Here is a 26,776-nt window from a genome sequence, read left to right as displayed (position 1 = left end):
GACCGTATGTGACCCTCCCTGTCAGTAACCAAACAAAACACCCAATCACCCTACCGAGAATGACGGCTCTTGGTGTCATTCAAAGTGTTGGCAAAGTGATCCCATGTGATCAATCTGACATGCCCAAGCCCAAAGTGACTGTAAACAGTGCTGTTTTAAACCCTGAAAGCCCAGAAGCATCTCCCTGGCAGCCAAATGTTGACCTCAGCCACCTTGATGAGGAGCAAAGGGCAGTGGTGAACAAAATGCTTTGTGAGGAATCGGGAGCTTTTGCGCGTGATGAAAATGATATTGGGTGCATACCGAGCTTGCAGATGTCAATCACTCTTCAGGATGGAATACCTGTACAAAGAACATATGCTTCTATTCCAAAGCCGCTCTTCAAAGAAGTTAAAGAGTACATACAGGAACTGCTGCTCAGAGGCTGGATAACAAAATCAACATCCCCGTATGCTGCACCGGTGGTCTGCGTCAGAAAAAAAGATGGCAGTCTACGACTGTGCGTTGATTATCGCCTCCTGAATAAGAAGACTGTCCCTGATCGACATCCGCTGCCCAGGATACAGGACCTGATGGACACCCTTGGGGGAAATGCATGGTTTAGTATCCTGGACCAAGGCAAAGCCTATCATCAGGGTTTTGTTGCAGAGAGTTCGCGCAAGTTCACTGCCTTCATTACGCCGTGGGGCCTCTATGAATGGGTCCGTATACCATTTGGTGTCTCAAATGCCCCAGCTGCATTCCAACGAAGCATGGAGGAGATGCTTGGACCCCTCAGAGATGAATGTTGTATCCCATATCTTGACGACGTGCTCTGTTTTGCTAAAACCTTCAATGAACATGTTGAAGCTGTCCGAAAAGTTTTGCAGGCTCTGCAGCAGCATGGAGTGAAACTGAGACCGGATAAATGTGAGCTCTTCAGACATGAAGTCAGATATGTAGGCCGTCTCGTATCTGCTGAAGGAGTCAAAATAGATCCACGTGACCTGGAAGCAGTACAAACCTTGACAAAGAAGGAACCGCAGACAGTTGGAGAGGTGAGAAAACTGATTGGTTTCCTGAGCTATTACCGCTCATACATCCAGGATTTTTCTCGAATTGCAAGACCAATCTATGAGCTTCTTCAGAGTAGACCAGGAAAACCCCAGTCTTTTACAAAAAGCCGAAATTCCAAACATCCACAGCTGTCTTCCAAAGAGTCGGTGAACTGGGATGTTGAACATCAGGATGCCCTTGAACAACTTGTTGCTCTCCTGACAAATCCACCTGTTTTGGCATATCCAGACTTTAACCTCCCCTTCACGCTGCATACAGACGCATCAGACCAGGGCCTAGGAGCAGTTCTATATCAGCGCCAGAATGGAAAACTGAGAGTTATCGGATATGGCTCAAGGACACTCACACCAGCCGAACGCAATTACCATCTGCACAGCGGGAAGCTGGAGTTTCTTGCATTGAAATGGGCGGTCTGTGAGAAATTCCGAGACTATCTGTACTATGCTCCACACTTCACCGTTTACACCGACAACAATCCTCTGACTTATGTCATGAGCACGGCGAAGTTAAATGCAGTGGGTCATAGATGGGTGGGTGAGCTCTCAGATTTTCGCTTCGACATCAGATACAGGCCTGGAAAAGCAAATGTGGACGCTGACACACTGTCCCGCCTTCCCCTCGATCTGGAGAAATATGAAAGTGTGTGTACAGAAAAACTCTCTGATGAGGTAGTGCATGCGACATGGGATGGAAGTCAGGCAGCAGAGCATAAAGACGTGGCCTGGGTCGCAGCTCTCAACACCACCTCCTCAGACATGTCCTTACAGCCACACACCAATCTACCAACCATCAGCCATGAAGATCTCGTGAAAGCCCAAAAAGAGGATCAAGCAATCAATCAGATAAGAGAGTTAAAGGCGTCAAACACAAAACTAACAGATGAAACAAGAAAAAGTGTGAGTGGAGCAACCCGAAAGCTGCTACATGAGTGGAACAGGTTGTATCTTGACAATGATCTCCTTTACCGAAGAACAAATGAGCACAAGCAATTGGTCCTCCCTACCAAATACAGAACACTCGCTCTGAAGTATTTGCACAATGAGATGGGTCATGTTGGCACAGAGAGGGTGCTACATCTGGCAAGAAAGAGATTCTATTGGCCCTTTATGTCAAAGGAAATAGAAGATTATGTCACTCGAAAATGTCCATGCATTAAAGCCAAAAAGCCGACCACACACGTTCGTGCTCCGATGGGGAGTATCACATCTAGTTTTCCCTTGGAACTAGTATGTATTGATTACTTGCATTTGGAAACCAGTGTTGGAGGTTATGAATATATTTTGGTGGTGCTTGATCATTTCACTAGGTTTGCCCAGGCGTACCCCACTAAGAACAAGAGTGGAAAGACAGCTGCAGAGCTCGTGTTCAGTGACTTTATTCCTCGGTTCGGATATCCCTCCAGATTGCATCACGATCAAGGTCGTGAATTTGAAAATAAACTGTTTCAAACGTTGCAGCGACTATCTGGAGTTGGTCACTCAAGGACAACGCCATACCACCCACAGAGCAATCCGGCAGAACGATTGAATCGGACTATACTTCAGATGTTGAGAACATTGACTGATAGTGAGAAGCTGCGGTGGAAGGATCACCTCCCGCATGTTGTCCAAGCGTACAATTGTACTCGACATGAATCGACTGGCTACTCACCTTTTTTCCTACTCTACGGCCGTCATCCGCATCTCCCAGTCGACCTGCTATTTGGATTAACTGAAGAAAAGGAATCATACTCACCGAAAGGGTATGCAGAAAGATGGGCTAAAAGAATGTCAGAAGCTTACCAGATTGCCAGTGAAAACAGTCGAAAATCAAGTGCAAGAAGGAAAGTAACTTATGACAAACAAACCAAAGGAGTGATGTTGCAACCCGGAGACAGAGTTCTAGTCAGGAACCTCAGTGAACGTGGAGGTCCAGGCAAAATAAGATCATACTGGGAGAAGACAGTTTACAAAGTCAAAAAACAGATTGCCGAGAACCCAGTGTACATAGTCTGTCCTGAAACTGGAGATCAGAGCAAAACTCGAACACTCCACCGCAACCTCCTTTTGCTGGTAAATGACCTACCGGTCGAAGTTACTCCAACAACACCTGAAAAGAGAGAAAAATACAAACGACGAAGAAAACAGTCAGAAACTCAAAAGGAAGCAGATGAAAGTGAAAACACTGACTCAGATGATGACTGCCCTTCAGGTTATTGGTTGAGGATACCAATAGAGAGAATGGAGAATACCCATGAACAATCTACTCAGAGGAATCCAACTGAAAACCCTGGAACAGACGTGGATGTTTCAGAACAGGAGAAAAGAGAAAGTTGCATTGTACCTGAGTACATACCTGACAGCATTGTACCTGAGTACATACCTGACACTACTCCATTACCAACTGAAAGTCAGACTGAACAGGATGATGATCGAAACTTACAAGACATCAGTATTGAAGAAGACGGAGTTAATGAACACTCAGATCCTGACACAGAGAATCGACCCCCTGTTGAACATACACAGCCTGCATTGAGAAAGTCTACACGTGACAGAAAACCAAAACAGTTCTTCACGTATGAAACACTTGGTGAACCGTCAGTGCAGTCAGGCGTCAGTGTCAACTCCGCAACTGCTCATACAGTGCCATACCCAGTGTTTGCAATGATACCTCACCACACGTCACTTACACATTCACTCGCACCACAGATGTCACCAACCTGTATACCAAACTCTCATCATATTTGGTACAATCAGACACCACACATACCATATCCACCAGCCACATACATTCCACCCACGATGTTTTGTTATTAAGTCAGGAGTGAGTAATTGAAAGAGTTGGGTCAATAAATATTTGGGTTTAAAGAGTTTTATGAGTATTTTGAAATGTCAGGAGCCATTTTTATTTTGTCAGGGAGCGTGTGATGCCCACCAGTGTGTGCCCACTTGTGTGAATGTATTTTTGTGTTTATTTGAGTTTTGCCCTTTGATGTTTTTGTAATATTTTGTGAAGAAGACTTATAAAAGGTATGATCTGTGAAACTGACATGTAGTCGCAGCACTCCAACCAGTAGGAGGCACTGTGAGCCTGTGGTATCTGTCACCTCACCCTCCGGTTCACTCTCATAGCTGCATGATCCGGAGAAGGAGAAGTCACGGCTCCCGTGTGATCACTTCGTCTTTATCATTTCAGGTATGAAACATGATCAAAAACTAGTGAAAGTGTCCATAAGACTTGTAAATATTTTGAGTTTGGTTTGGGTGAGATGCAATTGACTCAGATGATCAGTAGAGTGCTTAATCTTGTGTTTTTGGGACCACATGTCAGCCAGAAGTGACAAAGATGGCGGTGTGGCACGCAGATAGAGTTAAAAGACATCTTTATATTTCTTTATATGGGCAGCACGACTCATTTCTGTTGGGTAAAGAGTGTTTTTCATGATTTGACTGGCTCCATGACATGATTTCATAAAGTTTAATCGGTGTGCATTTAAAGAAACTGTTAAAAAGAGGTTAAATAGTAAAATGTTGATTAAAAAGAAGCAAATTCATGTTGTTGTAAAGATGATTTGGTTAAAAAGTTTGAAAGTTGTCTATTTACATGATTCTGTTTTGCACAAGTCCATGAGAATACTTTACAGTATTTAAATGAGATGCATATCAAGTGCATTATGCTACCATGATATTATTTGGCGTGGATTTTGGATGAATGACTGAAAGATGTGACAGATTTGTTTATGTTATGCAAAAGAAATGGGTTAAGAGAAACACATGTTTTGTGAATGTTTGAAGATGTCTTCAGAGATTAAAAGAAACAGTGATTTGCTGTTACCTTTGAAAATGGACAATGTCAATGAACAGTAAATAGAATGACATGTTTAATAAAGATAGCTGCATGATCCGGAGAAGGAGAAGTCACGGCTCCCGTGTGATCACTTCGTCTTTATCATTTCAGCAACATATAACTGCCCACGGGAGCCGCAGCCCGGTACCCGTAACACACACATACACACACACACAGGAAGAACATGCAAACTCCACACAGGAAGACTCGAGAAGCTATCCACTGCTCCACCGTGCAGCCCAGTTTCTTTTTTTTAAATGGTGTAAATTCTCACCAGCCTCTCAGCTGGTTCTCACTCGTCAGCGAACGTTTTCAAGAGTTAAAACATTAACAGGTTTTCTTCCTCGGCACAACTCAACACCGACGATGAAGAGCTGCAGCGTGAAATAGGAAGACCTGTCAGATCCTGTAAACGGTCCAGACAGACGTCTGTACTTCACTGTAGTCCTACTGAAGCTGCACCAGCGTATGGAGGCGGACTGAGATGAATATGAGCATTTACTTCATGAAAAACATACAGTTAAAGTTCTGGAAAGCGGCTTGTTTGAGCTTTTCTCTACAGTAGAATCCAGGATCTCCAGCACTGCAATGACTTCTCAAGCTTTTGTACCTTTTGAAGAAAGCCCTATCAGATTTGACCAAAAAATAGATTAAATATATATAGAGAAGTCTAAATACTGATTTTTTTTCAGGCTTTATTCAGACACCAGACGCTCATCTGTTCTGTCACCTGACTCCCAGGTTCGTCCCACCGCACGCAGCTTGTGGAAACCAGTACATGAAACCACCGAGTGCAACTGACAGACATGCGTGACAGGACATGCCCCGGGCCGCAGAGCTGCTGACTGTGACTCTGACTCCAGCCTGGCTTCCATTAGGGCCCCTCGCCCCTCCTGCAGACCTCGTACCCGGATCCAAAACTCACACCTGTATAAATCACAGCTGCTCAGGTGATTGCTGAATCCCAACATTTTTTTTTTTTCACCTCCAGCCAGCTTAGCCTCTTTCGGCCTCTTGTTCTCTTTCTCAGTCCGTCGACTTGTTTTTAAGGAAGAGAGGGAGGCGGACACGTTCCACCTGCACAGCGTTATCGCTCCAGAACTCACAGACGAGGCCCGTCCTGCTATAAAATCTTTATGAATGTGTCGACCGAGCGTCCTCGCAGGTTGTCAGCGGATTGATTTTATTTGGACTGATCGGTCTGCTCACCAGTGTCAGCGAGGCGAAGATCATTTCCTCTTATCGCGTAAATTTGCCGACTCCAGGAAATTGTGGACGCAACACAGAGATGAGACACGGACTCGGGACAGGCGCGTGTGTTTGTCGTGCCACGGACGTATATGAGATCTAACGGGCCTCATCTAAAAGTCCTTAGATGGTATTAAGGGGTCGCATGGACTGCCAGACTGTAGGTGTAGCTGAGTGAGAAGAAGTACATCCAGATGTGTGGTACTACGTGTGCGTGCGGAGGCCTAATGGTCCACAGCGACTTTCTCTGATCACAGAAATACCCACACACACACACACACACACACACACACACACACACACACACAAAACACAGCAAATCAACATATGAAAGCACTGTCTAACAAAATCTCCCGAGCCCCCCCTGACAGGAAGACCCCATTACAGCGCGTGTATCGATAAAAGTGGTCCCCCATCTGCCCCGTGGCTCCCGATAGCCATCTCCTCCCCTCGCTGGGTTCCTACTCAGGCTGTGCACGTCCAACGACATAACTGGACCCCAGAGGACAAACGTAATGGAGTTAAGGAGCCTCTTTATGCTCCAGATAAAACAAATTCAGCCATACTCGATGCCAGATTCCCCACAGTGCCGGTAGGCAGATACATGCTCGCATGCGGCGTTTGAAATGTGCGCAGTAATGGCATCATAGTGGGACTCTTTAGTGTGTGTGTGTGTGTGTGTGCGTGTGTGTGTGTGTGTGTGTGTGTGTGTGCATGCACAGATTTAATCACTTCATTTGGTCACTCTAAAGGCTGATAAGGGAGGAAGTTATTTGTATTACAAACGCAGCGTTTGAGACACATAATCCTCTTGTTGCTGCAGTTTTAAGGTGTAAGTCGGCTCTTGATCCACAGGAACACACACATGCAGAGACCACACGTTCTCCCGCCGCATTCATGAATGGCAGTATCCGGAAAAATGTTGGCACCGATTTGGAATCCGACTTCCAGAAAAGCCATCTGAAATATTGAATGTGTTTCTGTATGCAAAATAAATGTCGTCCAACAAGTTCAAATGATAACTGCTCAGTTGCAGGCGATGCACAAAGCTGCAGCTCAGATAAGATGTTAGCAACTGTAATTTGTGTGTTTTCAACACTTTCATTCAGGTGGATTTAAACGGGGAGTCTGTGTTTTCCCTCGCAGTTGAAGTAATCTCATGATGACATTATAATGTAGATAAATGACTCTGACCTGGAAGACTCTGCTTCAGATCAGCGAAGAGAAGAGAAAACTCTCATTTTACTTCCCTGCTCGGAATCGCTGTATCTTTTTTTTTTTTTTTTTAATTCCAGTCACAGAAACCAGATATTTGAGAGACGGACGGATATATTTCACCTTGCTGGGATCTGGCTCCCTTGACCCTGTTGTTTTAAAGGCTTTAATCAGCTGTAGGATCAACTTGATCTCCACTTGACCTGAAAACCTCAGTAAAACAAACTTCCCCCTGCTCGTTCGTACAGTCCAGCATTTTCCCGGTTGACTCGCAATAGATGAAAAAGAAACTGTTAAAGCATTAATAACTGTGCTCAGAGTATGCAACACAACAAAAAAATTAAAACTTACAAAGACATATGAATATAACTGTTGAGAAAAAAAAACTCTGAGTTGTTCTTTGCTCCTACATGATCGTACCATTGCAGTCAGATTGAAATTGTTTCGTCCGCCGTGGTTCCTTCTCTTTCTGAGCGCTGGATGTGTGGCGGGCAGATGTGATGCACCCAAACCGAGATCCTCTGATTACCTAATCTGACCTGATATAAAGGTCTGGATGCATTAGCTGCGGGGTTTCTCTCTCCTCCTGGCTAAAGCAGTTTTTGTTGTACTTTGGATTCGACAATGTTTGCCTCACTCATTCACACACACTCCACCCCTGATTGCACCTGTAATACTAGTCAACATACGTGTCTTTACTTAAATCCTAAGTGTGTGGATTTCTCTGATTTGAGCTGAATTTGGTCACATTAAGCCACATTTACTCATATCTGACAATCCATCATTCATCTTTTGTCTCTGATCACAGTTAGTAAAGCTAATAAACTGATAAAATCAGCTTCAGCTTTGCTCTTTATGAAGGGAAACCCACGTTTCCATCAACTCAGCTCAACTTTATGGAAATATCATTTTAAAAACAACCACAACTGAAACAAAGTGCTGTGCAGAACGAATAAAAACATCAAGTGTGAACAATAAAGGAGCAAAGAAAATGTTTGTTCAGCTACAATATTCGGTTAATCAGTCTGTTCAGTAATCCTTTCTTTTCTAAATTTTCTTGCAACTTCCAACGCAGAGTATTGGAAGTGCTCAGGACAAACGTCCCGCTTTCAGACTTGGTTTGAATTTGACAGTTTGAGCCAGCTGACGATCCAGGATGGATCTCGTGATCTATCTATCTCAGTGATTTCCTCTTTCATCCTCCCTTCGCTTGTCTTTTGTAATCACCTGTCCTCCTTCGTGCTCCACCTTCTCCCAGAATGACGCATGTCGAGGCCCTCGGAGAGGCTCGCAGAGGTCGTACCAGCCCTTGGAGCAGAGCTGGCTCCCTGGCTACCGATGCTGCAGCTGTTATCTGGACCCGACTGCTGTCCGGCTGCTACGCCCTTCTTCTCCCTCTGGCCAGCGCTCTCTGATCCACGGGCTCTGGGATGCTTTTTGAACCCACGGGGATGTTTCACAAGAAGCCAGCTGGGAAGTTTTTGAGAGCCAAGAGGAAGGTGAGGGGGTTGAGGGAGACGCTCGATGGGAGAAGAAGGAGATGATGTGTGGAACACATGGAGGAAGATTAAAGAAGTGGAAGGTTCTGGCTTGTCAGTGGAAAAGAAGGAAAGCGAGAGGCGGTGAGCACAGGCTTCGCTGTTGACATAAATCTGAAATGGCAGGTAAAAGTTTGCAAGCTTTTAATCACAAGTTTTCTCATTCTACAATGGGATTTTAATTATTGACCAATGCATTTGTAATCATTCTGCTGATGGGAAACTCACCACACATCCTGAATCTACTAATGTCACAAATAGACAACAGATTCGGCCTCAGCTGCTCAAGTTAGTCGCAGCCTGTTCATGAAGTGAAATATTGGTTCAGAGAAGTGCTCCTCAGATTATGTCAGTCTAAATTGCTTTTTTTCTGTGTAATTTGATGCACTTTTGTGGGTTAAGTTTTGAATTAGGGTGGTTTGAGCTGTTTCCTCTCAGTGACTGGGTTCATACCTGCTGCTTCAGGTTGGTCCTCCATGAGGTTTGCATTGAAAGTTCTTCTGCCTCTTCCTCCTCCTCCTCCTCCTCCTCCTCCTCCTTATACTCCATCAGCTCATCCCAGTGCTGGATGATGAAGGGTTCACTCCTTACGGCCCATTTCAGCTCCCAACAGTCCAAAAATCTGACTTTGTCTGCTGCTGGAAACGTGTCTTCTCTCTGTCAGCAGCTTTCAGAACATCATGTTTCTTTACAGGATTCGCCAGGAGCACATAGTGACACGTGCACGCAGAGTTTGTGCTAAGATGGGAAAAATATTGCCTCAAAAAATAACTAATAAGACATTTTTAAGGCAGCCAGCGAGTTCGGCGCGCTTCATCTGTGAGGCTCAGATTGTCGCATTGTTGGAGATAGAGCGACCCCTACTGGAGAGTTCTGCTTATAAGAAAATACAAAGGAAATGAGTCAAGCCTCTGAAAGACTTTAGATTCAACATTTTAGCTTTGAGCACAAGGTTCTTTGCTATTTACGAAGTCATTTGAATTCAAGATTGGTTTCTATATAAGTCAAGCGAAACATGGGCGATATGTATCAAAGACCAGAAGTTTTAATGAAGTTCAGTTTGATTTAAACTGTAAAACCTTAGAATAATCTCTTGAATATTGCTATACTATAATAATACTATAATAGCCTGAAGCTGACATTAAAATTTGCTAAACATTTATTGCTCTTCATCAGGATGACTTGCATCTAGTCCATAGAAAGTCTTCATAATGTGAGTATTTAGACAGATTTATGAGATGCACAGCCAATGCCCTCGTGTCGGTGTGGTATTCCTCTGACAGACCTAGAGGCTTCGAGTGCTCAGACAATAGAGACATAATTCCTGCTGACAGAAAGGATTAACACACAGATCTTCGGTGCAAGTGGAACCGGTCAAAGGTCACGACACAGAGAGAGTCGTGGATTTTGCTGTTACGTGTGTTGGCATCTTTAGGAGTCCAAGGCTACAAAACAACCTCCTGAGTGGACGAAGTGAACATCACATTACAGGCACATGCTGCCGATTTGTACCCATCTATTCAAGAACAAAAAAAAAAAAAAAAAAAAAAACCCACGGGGAATTGTGGTGTAGAGGTCACCTGAGTATAAGAATTTGAATTAAAGCCTTTCTGTGAGAGATTTGCATGGTTTTATTGAGTAGACAGACTGTTTTTTTTTCCACAGTTGTGATTTAGTAATGTGCTTTCGTTGTGTTTCATCACATTCAGAGTTTTAGTTGTATTTTAGTGTGAACTGGAAGTGATTTCTGCTGTTCAAACTTTTCAAAATCATCTAAGGTTGTTTGTGTCCTCAAAAGAAGTTGTAAACAAACAGAAGAGAGAGTATGAGTAATTTTAGACAAACAAGGCCATTTTAACTCCTGTCTTAAACGTTTACTCATGAAAAAAAATTAATAAAAAAAATGTGAATGCAAGTTTCATTTGATTTTTGTATTAATGATGGAACTTTCAAACGTTTTTCTTAACCAAAAACTGAGTTTTAGTTGTTCAATATTTAAACTTTTAAACTCATATGAAACTCCAATCCATTTTTTAAAGTAATCTGGACACTCATTTTTATTTCTTGGCTTTTTAAACAGTCTGAGACCACTTCTTGTTTTTCTTGTATTTTATCTTGCACTTTATGCTTTAAGGTTTTATGTCGATTTATGTACAGCAATTTGATTCAGCTGTATTTGTTTTTAAATTGCACAGTCACAAGGCACTGAAGTCAATCCCAGAGGTGGGAGCACGAATCAGTGCTCCAGCGTGGGGCTCTCATAAAAGCACATAAACCAAAAACAGATTATCTAAAATGAAAAAAGTCTTTCTTTCTTTCTTTCTTTCTTTCTTTCTTTATTTATTTATTTATTTATTTATTTATTTATTTATTTATTTATTTATTTATTTATTTATTTATTTATTTATTTATTTATTTATCAACCACTTCACTGGATTACTGTAAATTAGATGTACGTACACTCCTGTACACCCGGTGGCGCTATGAGCGCTTCGTGTCACGTTTCTACGACACACGCGGGGGGCGGAGAAGAAGACACGCTTCCTGTTTCCGTTGAAAGAGTGTTTATTCTAGAGCAAAGTATTATTTTATGTGTTTCTTCTTTATGGGAAAACTTCAACTTTCATATCACACGGACGTTTAAGGCAAGCGGCGTGTTTTTGGAGGTAGGTTCTTAACGGAGAGTGTTTCTTTTCACGTGAACTCATAAAAATCCATCTGGAATTGGCGCGAGAGCTAACTGCTAATGCTAGTTTCATTTTTACACATTTTCTATATTTAGTCGTGAATTGGCTTTATCTGCAGCTCTCCGTGATTTAACGCCTCCTCACTGCAGTGAACCTTTCTCTTCTGCCCTCCTAAACCACTCGTTGCTTTTGTGCCATATTTGCGATTTAAGTGTAATATTTATATTGGAAACAAACAGATTCTCCGTATTTATACATGGTTCTGAGTCTGTGTGTAATTCCTGGACTTTTTTTTTTAAGTATAATAGCTTTTATCTTCAAGCTTGGACCATCATATACAATTATTTCATGTGAGCACAGATAGTCTGACTATCATTAAAGCTAGTGTTTAGTTCATATAGATTAGAAATAACTTTTTTATCTAATAGTGAAATGCTTTTAAAGCGTTGCTTCACACAGAATAAGTAGAGATAAAGTGTCTTCAGACAGGGGTAAAATAGGCAGTATCGTGTACATGGCTTACTGGTAACTGGTGTACAAATTGGTGAAAGATTGAAATGATCAGAAAACACATCAAATGCTACTTTCGAAGAAGAGCTGAAGTGAACTTTTGTCAATGAGATGTTGATTCATTCTTACAGGATGCAGTGGTTAGATGTGCATTTCATTTAAAATGTTCAATTTAATTTATAAAAAATTTCTAAAACATTGCAGAGATCTTTTTTAATAGGAATCAAAGAACATGGATGAACAGATATTGTCACTGTCTTTATTTTCTTTTCCCCTGAGCTCAGTAATGGATCCTGCTGATCCTCAAGCGTCCATGTATGATGATGATGATGATGATGAAGCTGCCATGAGCATCACGTCCTGGGTGTCAGTGTGTCCCAGAGGACTCTGCAAGGTCCAGCAAAAACAAGCACGTGAGAGGCGGCTGCAGACTCCAGCAGACTTAGTACATAATACATGTATGGTGATCTTTTAACATTAAATAATGAATTTGATTTGCATTGTTGAACATGTTATAGTGATCTAACTGCCGTACACTCCCTCTGTGTCATCTAGCATGTTCATCCAGTTACAGTCCACGGCTGGGATCATTGTGTCGAGTCAGAGTGCGGTTAAAAGCCGACGTGGACGACTCACAGACCTCAGTATCCGAAGAACTAGATGAGAAACTGTCAATCACTGATTTGACAGACACGGCGCCTGTAGCCTTCCCAAGGTGTCACGACTCTGTGCTGCAGGTTCCGATGGGTGAATGGACGACACTGAGGCTGGGGGAGGGCCAGTGTGACGTTGTTGAAAGGTGTTTGGAGAAGATGAGAGCTGGAGAGAAATGTGAGGTAAGGGTTCACGGTTATCTTTATTCGTGTTCCTATCAATATCATTTTTAAGTAAAACAAATTGGGAAATAAACATTTCAATACTCACCAGAATATGTTGTGTGCTTTTTAATAGAAGTTGGAATTTGTAAGATCATATTGAGACACTGATTACGACAGAGACATTTGCAGTTTTCTTTCACACAGCCTGTGAAAAACTAAACATGAAACCATTCAGGAGCACAGCGTTTGCCTTCTGAATTTTTATTTTCTATATCAATATTGTATTGATGTTTTTTGAACATACATTTTTGAATTTTTAATGAAAGTACTTTATAAATAGAATAATTGTTATTGGTAAGATTAGTGTTACTCAGAATTGTTGATTAAAAGTAAACCGTGAATGAGTCAGCTTTATGATCTATGATGTGCTTCAAGGACAGTACAGATTTTAAGTGTTTGTGTTTCTTTTTCTTCAGTAAATAGCATAAAATTAAATACAAAATTAATAGGAAATTATTGCCATTTTATAAGGTACTGTTCAAACAGAAATCACAATGAAAACAACTTTAGGGTGAAAAGCAGCTGCATGAATGTAATCGATATATTTTACATCTCATAGTTATTGTTCCACCTGTGCCGAAATCCTGACCTTTGTGTTTTATTTTTCAAGATACTACTTGCTGCAGTGGGAAATATACCAGATGTCTCTGTTTCCAAAGAACCAAGTGAAAATGGTCCTCTATGTGCCACGGTGGAACTCCAAGCTTTCACACCAGGCAAGGAATCCTGGGAGATGGCCCCCACTGAAAAATGGGAGTGGGTGAAGTCACACAAGGAGAGGGGTGGAGTGAGATTCAGGAGTGGGGATGTGTGGGGAGCTGCACACAGCTACAGCCAGGCCCTGAAGCTCCTCATCACGCTCTCCACACACGTCACAGACGCAGAGACAAATGGCCACACGGACGCTGCAGATGAAGCACGTCACCTTCCATCGGCTAGAGAATTCAAAACAATGAAAGCTGAGCTCCACTCGAACATGTCACTGTGCCAGCTGAAGCTGAACCAGCCGGAGCGGGCCAAGGACAGCGCGGCCAAAGCCACCGAGCTGGAACCCGGGGCCGCTAAAGCCTGGTACCGACTGGGTCAGGCGTGCCAGACGGTGGGCGAGCTGGAGGAGGCGAAGAGGGCGTTCAGGAGACTGCTGGAGCTGCAGCCAGAGTTCCCCGCTGCTTTGAAGGCCTTGAAAGACATTGCAGCTCGAGAAAAAGCAACAAACACACAACTGGGACTGAGACTCAGCAAAATGTTTAGCTGAATGTGAAACTCTCTCTTTTTGTGACTTACCACTGAAAGCATCTGTAGCCTCTGAGCTCCACGCTGTCTGCACACATGAATGTAACTTAATAGTAAAAACAAAAAGTTTAATGTTGTTTTATTATTGCAACAATGTTCAACAAAGAAAAACTGGACTATAAACATTGTAGTAGTTTTACGAGTCGGCCACTGGGGGGCGTCATAGCATCTCTTGTACAGTTGAAAATGTGAAACGGGCTCAAACTTTCCATCTTCAGTTGAGCAAACCGAAGATACAATAAAAGCTGCAACCAGTCAAAGAAACATGTCAGGGATTTATTTCTCATCTTACCTTATTGTAGAGGTCATGCCTTTTTTTTTTTTTTGCCTGGAGACTTGTTTCTTTACCTCCATTCACTCTACAGTCAAATGCAACTCAATTCCGATTTTTGTGCTGACAGCTGACCCATATCAGATCTGAGTTGAGACCATGTGAACATTGCAATTCTGTACCAATTATGTGGCGTCCATGTTTACTCCCTGAACAGCTCCGATCACACTGCACTCTGTTGAAGGTCACATTGAAAATGTAGTGAATGATCATGCCAAACAATCGGATCTCGGCAAAAAATCAGAAATTGGCATCAAGACCTGCAGTGTGAACGTAGCTGTAGTCATCGTGCTCGTGCACTTTCAAGATCAATTGCCTTCAGAAACTCCTCCAGTTAACTACGTGTGGCAACAGCCCACCTCCTTGTTAAAATGTTTTCCTCAACCTTTCATCATCATAGCAAACCTATTTAAACATATTTAAATTAGCAGAAGTAAGTACCTAAGAGTTGCTTGTTTTCAGCTGGAGGTTCCGCCATGTTCAGTTTCCACCCCCACACTAGGTGCATTTGACCTGACGTGCCTTTTCCCTCTTCTCGTCTCCTCATGGGGCGTTGTTTTGGTCAATGTACTTGTTGAAGCCACTTCCTCCTGATGTTGATGTCTTCATCGTGCTTGTAAAAAGCCCAGTAACACATTGCAATCAAATGTGTTGCAACTGGGAGAAACCTAAAGCATGCAGGACACTGGGCCTTGAGGACCAGAACTGAAAGCCCCCGCCCGATATCATTACTTAGATCAGCATCAGTGTCTCGAGGTTTTTCAGGTATGAGAGTCACTATTTACAAAAAAGAAAGGAAAAAATGGTGAAATATCATAGATTGAAATATTTCATGACAACAACACATTCAATCCTAAACAGTTGTCTTAATTTTACAAGAAATGATCAATTATTTCTGAAAAATTGCAAATGTATTAGCACCACCACTTTTACTTCTAACAGATAATTTAACTTTTTGATCAAGCATGTTTTGAAACAACTCCTAGAAGTATGTCATCAAGAACTACTTAAAACAAGTCAAATCCAAGAAAATAACAATTAGAGGACAACTTAATGTACATGTGGATGAGAGCAGAGTTCCAGTGAATAAACCTCCTGAAAATCAATATTGATTAATTTTCAGATGGACCACCTGATCTCTCCTCTGAACCATGAAATCTAATGATGGGAACAACTGTGAGTTGTAGAAACTCAGCCGATCCAGTTTCTTCAGCGTCTCATTTTGAATTGGAGTCTATGGAGCCAAAGCCCCTGGTGGACGCTGGGATGCTACAAGTTGTTCCACACTTCGGGACGGCCTCATTTTCACGTCCATCTTTGTATTTACAATCTACGCTAACATCTCAACAGGGATTTGATCAACATTGTCAATGCTGGACGCGACATCACAAAAATCCTTTTCAATGTTTATTTGCAATGCAGTATATGTGGCTATGCAGTTACATGATACACAAAGCAGCCATATGATAGACGAAAATAAAGCGGGATCTGAAGATGCAAAAAAATACATGTATATCATAGCGTGAGATTTTCAGAAGATGGTGGATATGTGGTTCAACCTGTTTTTGTTTAATAAATCATTCACACAGTCAAGCAGCAATTTCAAGTTCAAAACATGATTGGAGCGGCTCCTCAGCAGATCCCTGAAGCTTCTGACGGGACTTGGAGGAGGGAGGCCTGGACGGTTCCTACAGTTCGTTCACAGGAATGCAGACTGAGCAGCCGGTTTGGTCGGCGGTGAGGGAGGACTGGGACCCATGGTACCAAGCCTTTGGAGGATTCAAGCTAGTCCTGTTAAAGAAAAGGGAAAAATATGACCTGATTCGATGATTCCACTCCTGAAATTGTTACAAACCGCATTCAATCTTTTTTGCAAATATGTTTCTTGAGAATCCAAAAGATGACACTTTTAGATTTTTCCTCATTCTGTTTCTCATTTATGTGTCAAACCTTTGACTCCATCGCTGGTTCAGACTGAGAAAGCACAACAGCAGAACTGGAGTTTGCATTTTCTCCCTGGGTGCGTTCTCTGGTTTCACAACAAATATTTGCATTTGAAATAGTGCTGTCAGTGGATTAAAAAAAAATCTAACCAATTAATCTCAACTCTGACCATAGTTAATCGCGATTAATCGTGCCAACCCAACACATTGCACGATGGAAGGTCATGAAGTCTCGGCTCAGTGTTTAAAGTATCTGACCTGTATATCGCTCTCGTCATGAGATGCTTTAGTGTCTTTCTTTTCTTTTCCTATCATTTTCTCTTTTTTTATGAGGAAAAATATTTTACTATCACTCACTTTATATATGTTAGTTTAGGATAAAAGTGTTTCCTAAATGAATTCTTTCTATCTAAACCTTGTTGTTTTTTCATTTCGATGACTGCTGCAGGTTTTTTTGTCCATAAAATTAGGAAGTGAAAGTTTCAGTCTGTAAAATTGCTGATTTGTGTTTTTGAAGCAGAAAACACTTGCTCAATCTCCTCCTTATTTTGGCGCCATTTCAAGAAGACTGATCATGAATTGAAAAGCATCCACCTGCGTTGTCTGAAAAATCACTAGTTGTTGCAAATTCAAATTTTGGGAGAAATTATGTTTGAGGTTGCAAATATATGATCGCAACTCACTTCATAAAAGGTTGAAAAAAGAGAACCCTGGATTTAACCAAACGTTTCAGGTGGTGTGCAGTGGTTAAGCTGAAATCTCTTCGGTGTTGAAATCGTGTGTTTTCGCAGGTGATGCTGCTGTTTCAAGGAATTTGTAGGTGCAAGTTTTACATCTTTCGCTCTTACCAGGGCCGCTGTTGGATCCCCATTCCACAGGTTCACTCCAGTTACTCCAGTTTCTTGACGCTCCACAGGCGTCGTCCAACTTACTGTGAACTTGAAGCTCGTATTGATCAGTGCTCGAGGCCAAGTAGATGCAGTATCTTTGTGCCCCTTCACGAAGAACGGAGAACTGAAAAATGACAAACAAAAAAACCCATATGATTAAGTGATTAAAAGTATTGAACGGATAACACATCAAATCATGTTAACTCAAGTTGCTTTTACCTCTCAATTTTTCTTGTTCATCCTGTGGCGAACTTCACTCCTCACACAATTTTGAGTATGATTCCAATAAAAACACAAGTTCCTGTCCTCTCCATACAGGGCCGTCACGTTGGTTGGTGGATTCAACAAGACTAGAAGGAACACAATAGAAAATGGGTGAAGACAGTTGACCTGTGTGAAAATGTTGGTGTTTCAATGTCAAAAAGTAACCATTTTTTTTTCCTGGCCCTTTTTAACTTGATTTTCACATTAAAATATTGGTATTTACTTTACAGTTAGTTCTTTGCTTTTTTTTTAAATAAATGTGTTTTTTGTCTTTTGAATATGTGTTCTTCTGTGGATGTTCAATGATATCATGACAATCATGATTAACAGACATCAGAGAAGCTGAAATATCGATGACAGTTTACCATGATGTCAGTAAGATAATCAGTTTCTACAGTGAAGGACTACAAGGTGTTTTACCCCCCAAAAAACTTCCCCAAGTATTCATACCTTCATGTTTGAGATCATGTTTGGTTGTAAAACTGTTGTTTCCATGCACCAAATTAGTGTAAAATGTCCTGAATCTCTGTGTTTCGGCGTACGGTCGGATACATCCAGTGTTCACATTGTTCTCTGATAGATAGCTGGTGCACACTCTTGTGTCTTCATAGTGGAAACTGCATGGAATCAACTTTTAGTCATCGAGCAAAACAAAGTACACCGGTTCAAAACAGCGTCAACTTGTAAATTTATTACTTAAAGGAAAAAAAATCACTTAACCTTGTATTGAATAGAATCAATTTAAAATGAGTGTGATATGTATTTGATTTGTAATCCACTATGAGGACGCTTTAATGTTCTAAGTTAAGATGATATGAAATACTGACCAGCTGATGAAGGTGTAGTTGACCTCTGGGGTCCCCTGCTGATTCCAGATGCAGGAAACATGCCTCAGATCTACGACCACACAGCTCACATCTGTCAAACACACATAGTGCAGTTTTGATCAGACAAGAGAGCCTTGTGACGGCATTAAAAAGTGTCTGGTTAAGACTAAAAAGTTCAATAAACACTTACTGGGTGTTATTTCACCAAGGGCAGATCCAAACAGGCAGAGGAACAGAAGCAGCCTTGTTGTCATCGTGGCGTTCAGAAACACAGTGCTTTCAACATCAGCGCTTCCATTTCTCTGTGAGAGGATGTGCTTCCAGGGGTGTAACCATCAAGTCCGAAGGGAGGGCCACACATTTTTCAGAGGTCTGTTGAGTGATTTATCATTCTCTCGCATTAGATCCTACCTTTCCTCAGTGGCCAAAGAACCAATGAGAGCCACAGTACAGCACTGGCAAACTGACTTTACTTCTTTATATACTATCAAAATGCAAAGTTTCACCTGGAAATCTTTGGCTGGGTTGGCCAAATGACAACAATGAACATGAAATTTAAGTTCCTGATTATTGAAGCTGATGCTTGACGCTCTTGTTTCCCTCTTGTAATCCACACATAAAACAAAAAAACAGGATTCCTGTAAGCACCATTCCTGTAACAAATTATTACTTGGCACGCAAAATGGAATGGAGGTGACAAGATATTAGAGTAAGAAACCATGTAATTTCATTTAACAGCATGAGCATAGAAAGTGACACAACAATAAACACATCAACATTTCAGACAAGTGTGACAGCACAGATTTGCAAAATCAGTCAAGATAAAGGAAAATGGCATGACCTGCTGCCTCTAAGAACACAGTGCAGGAGTTGAGGGCTGACATGTGGGTCCAAATGTCAAGCATTGGGGTGAGAACAGCACCCCTTGTGGATAATCCTATCTTGTAAATGATATCGATAGATATTAGCCTGGTTTTCTCTTCTCCCGTGTGTTTGTTTTTTTTTTTTTTTCTTGTTCTTGTTTTTGCTTCCGGTTTTTTCTTTTATTCCTTTTCTCCTATGAAATATGGCAAATTTTGTTTTGGTTGAAAAGGGTTAGGCAAAATAAGTTTTGACTTCAGCCTAAATCTTCGGTCACAGGATGATGAAGTTGATGATGATTTTGATGATGAGTTGTTGTTGTTGATGTTGACGATAATAACTTATGTGGATGGTGACGATGAGGATGATGATAATGATGTCATCATAGTACACAATTGTCAAAAAGCTTATTTTTTTCCTTACTGACCAAATAAATCTGCTACTACTTCTACTACATAAAGTAGTGAACTTCGAGAGCTCCCTTTGAGGTTGGGCGAAGGCATGCAGGTAAAGGAGAGCTTGGTGTTTTTTGGATGGTTTTACTTCTCCTTAATGTGAATCTGACTGTTGCAGGCAAAATTCTGGGGCTGCTGTTATGCCAAGCATTCCTGTGTGGGGATGTGTGGTAGATTATGCTGAAGAGGTATGCTGCAGAGTTATTTGAATGTCACTGAGCCTGTAGGGAATCATAAACTGACTAAAAAAATTACAATGACTAATCATTTTTTGTTTTTTTGTTTTGTTTTGTTTTGTTTTGTTTTGTTTTGTTTTGTTTTGTTTTCTTTTCTTTTCTTTTCTTTTTCGACAATAGTAGCCTACTGTCCTCGTTTTATCTCTTTAAAAACTATTTGAGTTGTATGCCCGTATGTCAACCTGTCTTATCCAAAGTGAAAGTAAAGTAAACAGAGCACCGGCGGATTTGAATGTCGATGTGCGCAGGAGAATGAGGAAGATGATTTGGATGATATGGTTAGACTCCTCTGTTCGGACAGTATGGTTTAGTCTTCGCTCATGTACAGCTGCGAAAAAATGCCGAAACCCGGGATCGAACCAGGGACCTTTAGATCTTCAGTCTAACGCTCTCCCAACTGAGCTATTTCGGCGAGATGAAAGTCGTAATGACGTCATGCGGAACTAATTATATAGAAAATGATGTTGCGCGTGTAATTTTAGTTGTATATTTGTACAACAAAGTGGTAGAAACATTGTTTGTGACTGAATTGATGCTCAGTTCATAGAATCCATCCGTGTTTGCAGAGTATGAAGACCTTTGTGTTGCAGAATAACTATCTGATAACCTGTTTGTTGCTGCCTCTCTTTTCTGTTTCCCCTGTACTGTAGAAGTGGTGCAAAAGAAAGCTGCCACTTCTTGACATGCAAAAGTTCCTCTCAAAAGTTTTTCTCTCTTCACTTGCACACGGTTCCTCATGAGGAATTGCCATGAAATTACTGTTGTCACTGGCACTGTAAGCTGAATTGAATTGAATTAAAGGCTGTCTGGTACATTGAGTAACTCCAAGATTCCAGATTTTCTCTTGAGTAAAGGTTCAAATTTTCTTTGTAAAACCGCAACTCAAATTGAATTACTGCTCTTGTTTATGTATAAGTTTGAGAGAAAGATGTCTGTGAAATCTCTGAATACGTAAGTAAGACTGAAGGCTTTTCTCCCAGTGATTTGTTCTGAGTACAAAATAAGGCACAAAGCAGTGATTTTTGCTCAGATTCCTCCCCAATACATTTCTTTTTTTTTTTTTTTTTTTTTTTTTGAGGGGGGGGGGGGGTCATTTTCAGGCAACTTTATTTGACTTCTTTCTCTTTGGGTCTTCCTTGTGTCATAATGTTTTGTTTGTCATCTTTTTGCGAATAAAATGCATTTGAATTAATCAAATTTTCTGTGTTTTGTCCCATCTTTTCATGTTGACATGAATGCTGAAAGATGCAAAGCAAAACCCTAGCTAATCTCACAGACCTGTTTTGAGACTGGACATTTAAGTACAAGAGATTACACATTGATTGGCACATTAACAAATACAGATAATAAAAAAGTCATCTGAACTACTGTACACATCATGAGACCGTGAACAATGTTAAGAATTTCATAAATCATTTTTAATCAATGGCCTCATTTATGTAAAATAAGGACATTTCATATTCTGTAGCTACTTACAGTAAAATCACAAGTTTGCACAAGATGAAAAATAAAGTGTCAAATATAGAACTGGGTTAACATATTGTGCTCCACAGTAAAATTTAAAAATATGAGAAGCACAAGGTTATGCTTCAAAATTAACATTTTATTGCAGACAGATATAAAAAAATATTTCTCTGACTTGATCTCTAAAGCTTTTCATTCCAAGCAGACGCTTGTCTTCATTCAGTATTCCATGTAGTCAAAGTCCAACCGTCCCACAGTCTGTTCATGGCTGTTGTTCTCACTTCTTCTTAGTTTTGTGAGACTTTGTGTTGTCAGTGTGTGTCTGGGCTGCTGACAGCTGCTTCCATGCATCCACAATGAGTGCCAGTGGTATGACAATCCACAGCCCGTTCATGAACACAAAGTAGAACCAGAAGTAGACTGGATGTCCCAGTTCGCTGTGAGAGTAGCCATCTCGGTGCTCGGTGAAGAAGTAAAGCACATCTCCGTACAGCTGACCTGGAGACCAGATAAAACAGTGTGATCAACATCTTTCCATGAAGTACCTGTAAGGTGCACATCACATTTTCTTACCTAATGAAATAATGAGCTGCAGAACAAATCTGTAGGGTTTATTGGCCAAAAAAGCATACACAGCCCAAAAGCTGAAGGGTCCCCATAAACACGCAGTCACAGTCTCCATGCAGACAGTGAAGTTGTCAGCCCTGGAAAGAAGATAAACTTTATTTTTATAATTTTTTTGTGATTTAGTTCTTTTTCAATTTTAACAAATCTTAAAAATCAACTCACATTACATAGCGACTGTCTCCTTTGGAATACTCTTTCCCTGTCAGAGAGAGAGAGAAAAAAAACATTTTGACCTGAAATGCCCCATCAGTGTTTAAGTGCTTTACTAATAATGTTAGTACTCACAGAGCTGAGACAGGAAGCTCTGGTCTCCTGGAATAATGTCATAAAACAGGCAGAACCAGCCCTCGATGACTCCATGGACGAAGCCACAGACAGCAAACCAGCACAGGGCCAGGCGCCTCCATGTCCCCAGCCCGCCAGTGGCCCTTCCTAGACCTGTGATGAACCAGGTGACCAGCAGAAACACTCCAGACACCGAGAACAGAAACACCAAGATCTCTGACATGGACCTGTCATTGGGCACATAGGTGGGGATCAGAAGATCCCTGGGCCAGTATGGATGAAGAACCCTCCCTGTTGAAGTGCTGGCCATCATCTGTATGAAGAATACACGCAATTTTACTGTGAGTTAAATATATAGTGAGGCTTCAACAGCGCATACATAAACTAATTAAACTGTATTACGTTAGGTTGCACTGTACTTGCGCTGCCTCTTGTGAAAGTAATTTGGCAAAAAACTTGCAAAGTAAACATTTAAAAGGTTTTTAAAGAGAGAAAAACTATCATTGATTCTTATGTCCTTACCTGAGATTGATCCAGCTGTGAGGAGTTTGGAAAAGAGTGATCAAAAGCATGAAATAGAAGTGCACTCGGAACTGACTGCAGAAGGGGCGGGCCCTTAGATCTCAGGAGCCAATCAGACAGCGATATTCCAGACCCTCGTGCGATCAGCTGGCTCTGTGATTGGCTGTTCGGCTCGGAACATGGAGGTTGTGGTTGAATAAAACCAATAAAAACGGCGCTCTCACTGTTCAAGATCCACCCTTTATGTTTATCAGAAATATTTCAGTTGTTGGTGAAAGGTGAATTATGAAGCTTTTAGTGGAGGGCGGAATTGTTCAGTCATGAAGTATTTCACGTCACGTGGAGTGAGAAAGGTACATACAGTATTGATAAACGTCTACAATCTACACAAAACACTGGTTCTTGTCGAGATTATTGATATCGCATGTTGTAACTTTTATGAAAATGGTATGAATGACAAAATTCGACTAAAAGGACACTCCCAAGCCGTGTCAGGGATTTATCCCTGCCGTGACCCGGATTCGAACCGGGGTTGCTGCGGCCACAACGCAGAGTACTAACCACTATACGATCACGGCGAGCTACTGGGAGCCATGCGTCACATCGCGTCGGAAGGTTTTATGAAACTAGAGGAGAACTATAGGTAGAAAGTCTAGTATTTTGATAATAATATAATAGTATATGTTTGTACATGCATGTTTGCTATTGTAATATTGCAGTTCAATTTTTGTGTGATAAATTGCCCTAACTCATTTCCCTCCATTGTACTATTGAGGGGAAGTGTAGCTTTTGGCAATTAAAAGCATGACTCTCAATAATTAATTCATTCATAAGGCAGGTTTCACAGTAAGATGGTTTTAAAGCCAGTGAGATGTCCAAACGTGTGTTGACCTCTTTTGTCATTGTCTGTTCGATTGTCTCGTATTATCTTACATACATCTTTTTAAAACTATATTTTAACCGCGGACATACATAAATATTTAATTATATAAAATAGATATAATTATAGCTACATAAATAATTATATAAAAAGAAAATACCTCAATCGCTTATATGTTCTTTGAATACAATTGTTGATATAAAGCATTATAACGGTCCCATATGGTCTAGCGGTTAGGATTCCTGGTTTTCACCCAGGCGGCCCGGGTTCGACTCCCGGTATGGGAACATTCCTTTTTCGTTTTTGATTTGCTTTACTGTGACCACATTGTCAGTTCCAAAATACATTTTTCATTTTACCGGGCTGCTAGTGGTGCTTAAAAAAACAACTGGCATAAATAAGATTGACAATAATAACACCAAAATAACTTCAGTAGTTTTAGTTCGTCCCAAATGTGTGGGTGTTGTTATTCTTCTGCATGAAAATACATAGTTTTGTATTTTGCTGCATTATAACACGCTTTGGAATATTTTAACATGTAAATTAGTTATGTTTATAATATTTACCACAAAACAGTGAGATTACGACGGGCTGTGGTAAACGCACGATGCCAATCACGTGACAAATGAAGTCACGTGATCCAACACGGAAGCTCTCCAGCCTTTGGTCAGTATTGTTTTTCCGATCCGACTCTTTCAGAAAGAGTTTGGACTTGCAGAAAGAGTCGACATGGGTGTGTCAGATGTGGAAGAAGCGTCTCTGTCTTTGGACGAAAAGCTTCTTCGCTTTATGGACCAGCTGGAGTTACTGGAGGAGAAACGAGCCAAACTGAACTCTCTGATAGAGCAGGTATCCCTGATCACCATGTGTGTGGATGTTTATTGGAGAGGATGGCTCTGTTTTTTTGTGTCTGAAGGGTTGTGTTTTACAGTTTATATGTTTTGATCCTCACAGGGATGGTTTTCAATATCGAAGGCTCGATATTCAATGGGAAACAAACAAGTCTCTGCACTTCAATACGCCAGTGAAATCGAGCCACTGGTCTTTGTTAATTCGAGGTGAGAGCTCAGCGTAAATTCATGCTCAGGTTTAATATTATATCACTAAACTTTTCTCTGATCTGTACTTGTGGCTTACAGAAGGCTGGAAAACTGTGGGGTTGAATTCTGCACTGAGAGACCGAATCAGGAGAGAAACACTTCAAGTTCTATAGAAGACATTGGACCTAAAGAATCAGGTCATGAACAATCACATGTGCACATTGTTAATCCATAGTAATATTTTCCTCTAAAACTATTGTAATACTTTATATTTTCACAGGTGTCAGGAGAAGAAACAAACCAAAAAATGATGCAGCGGAAAAAGAGGCGAGCAAGGATGCCAGCAGTGAGAAAACCCCTGAATTAAATCCTGTCAATGAAAGTCACCAAAATCCTCAACAAGATCCTCTAAAGTGGTTTGGGATTTTAGTGCCACAGTCTCTCAAACAAGCACAGTCTTCTTTCAAGCAAGGTGGGCCGATAAGTTGCTTTAAGTTGATGTGTTGCAGTGTGTTTGGTTTGAAGCTGTACTTCCTGAACGAATATAGCCAGAGGTTTTGTCCTGTGACTTGTGACTCAATGGCTGTGGGTTAGCATAGAATTGTTGTCCGCTCTTAACAATGAAATTGCAGTTATTATACATATTAATAGTTTTCTTTTACAAAACAACGCCCACATTTGTTTTGACCACCATCCAGTAGTTGCACTTTAATATGAGTTGAAGTTGAAATGAAGTCAAAGCTTTATTGTCACTTCTGATGTGCATATGAGACAAACAGTGGAGTCCAAGTTTCATCTCGCTTGCTCTCCTACTGAGAAGACATACTATATCACCCAAAGGAAAAATAAAAAATAGAAATATTGTAAGAGTGCAATATGAATTTAAAGTAGAAGTTAGAAAACTGAAATGTGCAACATAGAACGCTGTGTAGCCTCAGGATAGCTGTAATTGTACCTGGATATAGAAGGTGCATAAGACGTCGCCTCACTGAGGTCAGCTGATCTCTGGGACTTGAGGCAGTGTCCACTGCAGTAGCAGCAATTCCTTTCACAATATTGGTTTACAAATCCATGCAATCTCATCTCAGTAAAGTTCCTTTGTTTTGCTTAAAGTGTTGCAGGCCCACTTTGAATGTTCAGAGAGAGTTTTTGAGGTTCGAATCATGAACAGTGAAATATAGAAATCCAGCCTGAGGGCACGACGGTCTGTGTGGATATACGACCTGATGCAGTTGAAATGAACAATTTAAATTTGCTCAGGATAACAGTAGTTTTCTACAAGACACACTGTTCTTAACAATGAGACCATTTCACCATTCCTCATGTTTTTCCATTGTTTTTTTTGTTATTTTGCAGTGATCGAGCTGTCTGCAGAGATTGCAACACTCCAGGATGCCATTTCAAACAGCAGGCAGGAGCTGAGCCTCAGCCTGAAAAACAAACAAACTGCAGCAGAGCGAGTCGGCAGTCCTCTTGGGCAAGGTGACAAGCTGAATGGCTCTGGAGAATCAAAGCAGAAAGACTCTGGAGGAGAGGTTCCCATCAAAGAGAGCCTATAGATTATAATTCATGATCTGAAGAGCTCAGCAGTCACTCTCTGGTGGAAAACACATGAAGTATTTCATATTGTGTAATTTTTTTAATGTAATAATTATTTTTGGTGTTATACTGTGACTTGTAACTTTTGTGAGATGTGTTCAAACTGTAATTGTGGATTCCTCAGGTTGAAAAAATGTTTTGTTGATTCATCTTCAACTCCTGGACATTTTCAATAAATGATTAGACCTACTTTTGAGTACTGTGTGCTTTATAAGGTAAATATAAAGTATGCCTACACAGTGATTATTTTATTTACCGTACTTATTGGGAAAAACTTAAATAGACTGAAATTAAATGGGTTT

At 41.0% G+C, this 26,776-nt stretch overlaps 5 protein-coding genes and 3 non-coding genes across 9 annotated transcripts in view; 4 read left to right on the top strand and 4 right to left on the bottom strand.

The window, feature by feature from the left end:
• The window catches only part of LOC115408633 (rho-related GTP-binding protein RhoA-D), a 644,285-nt gene that overhangs the window by 94,842 nt on the left and 522,667 nt on the right, over positions 1-26,776 (top strand). The window lies entirely within an intron of this gene.
• Positions 11,415-14,524, top strand: fkbpl (FKBP prolyl isomerase like). Its single transcript, XM_030119464.1, has 4 exons — positions 11,415-11,548; positions 12,364-12,537; positions 12,635-12,915; positions 13,568-14,524. Exons 2-4 carry the CDS (start codon positions 12,366-12,368, stop codon positions 14,210-14,212), a joined length of 1,098 nt encoding a protein of 365 aa, XP_029975324.1. The 5' UTR covers positions 11,415-11,548; positions 12,364-12,365; the 3' UTR covers positions 14,213-14,524.
• On the bottom strand, positions 15,976-18,796 carry LOC115408631 (cytokine receptor common subunit gamma-like). Its single transcript, XM_030119479.1, is given in 6 exon segments — positions 15,976-16,372; positions 17,373-17,538; positions 17,634-17,764; positions 18,129-18,295; positions 18,506-18,596; positions 18,696-18,796. Coding segments are annotated over 6 exon segments (630 nt in total). The 5' UTR covers positions 18,760-18,796; the 3' UTR covers positions 15,976-16,361.
• trnaf-gaa (transfer RNA phenylalanine (anticodon GAA)) lies at positions 20,397-20,469 on the bottom strand. The gene has a single exon. It is a non-coding gene; the product is annotated as a tRNA-Phe (tRNA).
• On the bottom strand, positions 21,145-23,044 carry ebp (EBP cholestenol delta-isomerase). Its single transcript, XM_030119473.1, has 5 exons — positions 22,956-23,044; positions 22,434-22,746; positions 22,311-22,347; positions 22,095-22,225; positions 21,145-22,019 (listed from the first exon to the last, which is right to left on the bottom strand). Exons 2-5 carry the CDS (start codon positions 22,744-22,746, stop codon positions 21,799-21,801), a joined length of 702 nt encoding a protein of 233 aa, XP_029975333.1. The 5' UTR covers positions 22,956-23,044; the 3' UTR covers positions 21,145-21,798.
• Positions 23,261-26,657, top strand: vma22 (vacuolar ATPase assembly factor VMA22). 2 transcript variants are annotated; one of them, XM_030119471.1, is made up of 6 exons: positions 23,261-23,308; positions 24,535-24,684; positions 24,790-24,893; positions 24,975-25,072; positions 25,156-25,347; positions 26,232-26,657. In XM_030119471.1, exons 1-6 carry the CDS (start codon positions 23,276-23,278, stop codon positions 26,432-26,434), a joined length of 780 nt encoding a protein of 259 aa, XP_029975331.1. In that variant the 5' UTR covers positions 23,261-23,275; the 3' UTR covers positions 26,435-26,657. The 2 variants fall into 2 exon arrangements, with proteins under 2 accessions (XP_029975331.1, XP_029975332.1); XM_030119472.1 differs by lacking the exon at positions 23,261-23,308 and adding an exon at positions 23,581-23,598.
• Positions 23,462-23,533, bottom strand: trnah-gug (transfer RNA histidin (anticodon GUG)). The gene has a single exon. It is a non-coding gene; the product is annotated as a tRNA-His (tRNA).
• On the top strand, positions 24,051-24,122 carry trnae-uuc (transfer RNA glutamic acid (anticodon UUC)). The gene has a single exon. It is a non-coding gene; the product is annotated as a tRNA-Glu (tRNA).

This window comes from Salarias fasciatus, chromosome 20 (genome assembly GCF_902148845.1).
Source record: "Salarias fasciatus chromosome 20, fSalaFa1.1, whole genome shotgun sequence".
Taxonomy (NCBI): domain Eukaryota; kingdom Metazoa; phylum Chordata; class Actinopteri; order Blenniiformes; family Blenniidae; genus Salarias; species Salarias fasciatus.
This window is presented reverse-complemented; position numbering and strand designations above follow the sequence as displayed.

Bases quoted from the DNA above. Each gene is read 5' to 3' on its own strand.
- fkbpl (XM_030119464.1), top strand. From the start codon at position 12,366: ATGGATCCTGCTGATCCTCAAGCGTCCATGTATGATGATGATGATGAT. The intron at 12,538-12,634 runs GTATGGTGATCT...TGTGTCATCTAG, and splicing joins AGACTTAGTACATAATACAT to CATGTTCATCCAGTTACAGT. The intron at 12,916-13,567 runs GTAAGGGTTCAC...TTATTTTTCAAG, and splicing joins GAGCTGGAGAGAAATGTGAG to ATACTACTTGCTGCAGTGGG.
- ebp (XM_030119473.1), bottom strand. From the start codon at position 22,746: ATGATGGCCAGCACTTCAACAGGGAGGGTTCTTCATCCATACTGGCCC. The intron at 22,348-22,433 runs GTGAGTACTAAC...TCTCTCTGACAG, and splicing joins GAGCTTCCTGTCTCAGCTCT to GGAAAGAGTATTCCAAAGGA. The intron at 22,020-22,094 runs GTAAGAAAATGT...TCTGGTCTCCAG, and splicing joins GCAGCTCATTATTTCATTAG to GTCAGCTGTACGGAGATGTG.
- vma22 (XM_030119471.1), top strand. From the start codon at position 23,276: ATGAAGTATTTCACGTCACGTGGAGTGAGAAAG. The intron at 24,685-24,789 runs GTATCCCTGATC...TGATCCTCACAG, and splicing joins TGAACTCTCTGATAGAGCAG to GGATGGTTTTCAATATCGAA. The intron at 24,894-24,974 runs GTGAGAGCTCAG...TGTGGCTTACAG, and splicing joins CTGGTCTTTGTTAATTCGAG to AAGGCTGGAAAACTGTGGGG.